At 64.0% G+C, this 1,251-nt stretch overlaps 1 protein-coding gene across 1 annotated transcript in view; it reads right to left on the reverse strand.

Moving 5' to 3' along the window:
* Positions 1-1,251, reverse strand: part of LOC104985384 (alpha-2-macroglobulin receptor-associated protein-like) — a 14,211-nt gene that overhangs the window by 2,482 nt on the left and 10,478 nt on the right. The window contains exons 8-9 of the mRNA XM_010835536.1: positions 982-1,165; positions 63-239 (exon numbers count right to left, since the gene is read on the reverse strand). Coding sequence (XP_010833838.1) covers positions 63-239; positions 982-1,165 — 361 coding nt within the window. The remainder of the gene's footprint in view (positions 1-62; positions 240-981; positions 1,166-1,251) is intronic.

A 1,251-nucleotide genomic window follows, 5' to 3' on the forward strand; every position in this document is an offset into this window, starting at 1 on the left:
ACCGTGCGTCCGACGCCCCTGCGTGCGGCTGAGTGCCGGGGCGGCAGGCGCCACATGCCCACCTTGTAGCCCAGCTCCTTGGTCCTCTCCTCCAGCGTGGCGTAGCGCTCCCTGTTGCGGGTGACGTGCTGCTGGTCCCCAAAGCTCTCCACGTGCTTCAGCTTCTGGTGAGAAATTTCTAGCTGCTTCTGGTAATGGTTGTGCTTTTCAATTTTAACTTCAAAGTGCTTGAGCTCCTCCTGGGATGAGATTGAAACAACTGAACCTCCTCGACACGCCCCACCGCCTCCAGGCCCGCGACAGACGCCTCCCACACATGTCCACCACCTTCCGCTCTGCAGGGCCCTGGAGCGCAGCGCCCACCCCGCCCCGCGCTCCTGTCCAGGGAACCAACAGCCTCACAGGCCCGGGGCCCGTGCCCTTCCCTGACCCCTGACCTGTGGTGGCTCTGCCATGACAGGACCATGTGGAGGTGAGTGACCCCAAAACCCTCCCTCCCTCTGGGTCCAGCACAGGCCCTGCAGGGCCTCAGGGGTGCCTCCATAACCGTCTGAATCCACCTGTCCTACGAGACTACTCCTCACACCCGGTGAGCCCCAAACTCAGCAGACGGCCTGGAGGCACAGCGCCCGCCGCTACTACTACTACTAAGTCACGTCAGTCGCGTCCAACTCTGTGCGACCCCATAGACGGCACCCCACCAGGCTCCCCTGTCCCTGGGATTCTCCAGGCAAGAACACTGGAGTGGGTTGCCATTTCCTTCTCCAATGCATGGAAGTGAAAAGTGAAAGTGTCCGCTGCTGGAGGTCGGCTTTGTCCCACACGGGCCGCCGACCAGGACTTGGGGCAGCAGGGGGCGACTGGAAACAGTGCTGTGCACACGCTGGTCTGCTTGGGTTTGAGAAGGGGGCCTTTCCCGCATCATCAGCGCGTCCACCAAGGAGACGCTGCCACCCCACGGGGCTGGGGCGCCACCCTTACCCGGAAGGACTCCAGCTCCTTCTCGGTGAAGTTGGCTGACTTGGCCATGTCCCAGAGATCCAGCACCCGGGGCTCTGTGAACTCTGCACGAGAGTGAAGACGGGCTGTGACTCCTGCCCGGGACGCCCAGGGCGTGTGCCAGCGTCCTCGGGAAGCACTCCTTGTGCCCGCGCTCAGCCTGCAGCTCCCAGGTCAGGCCGCCACTCCCCAGGGCACAGGAACCGCTGCTCGAGTGAGCAGGGGGCGCACTCCAGGGCTGGGGGGCGCCTC

The sequence above is a fragment of the Bison bison genome, unplaced genomic scaffold (genome assembly GCF_000754665.1).
Source record: "Bison bison bison isolate TAMUID 2011002044 unplaced genomic scaffold, Bison_UMD1.0 scf7180017845532, whole genome shotgun sequence".
NCBI classification, from domain to species: Eukaryota; Metazoa; Chordata; class Mammalia; order Artiodactyla; family Bovidae; genus Bison; species Bison bison.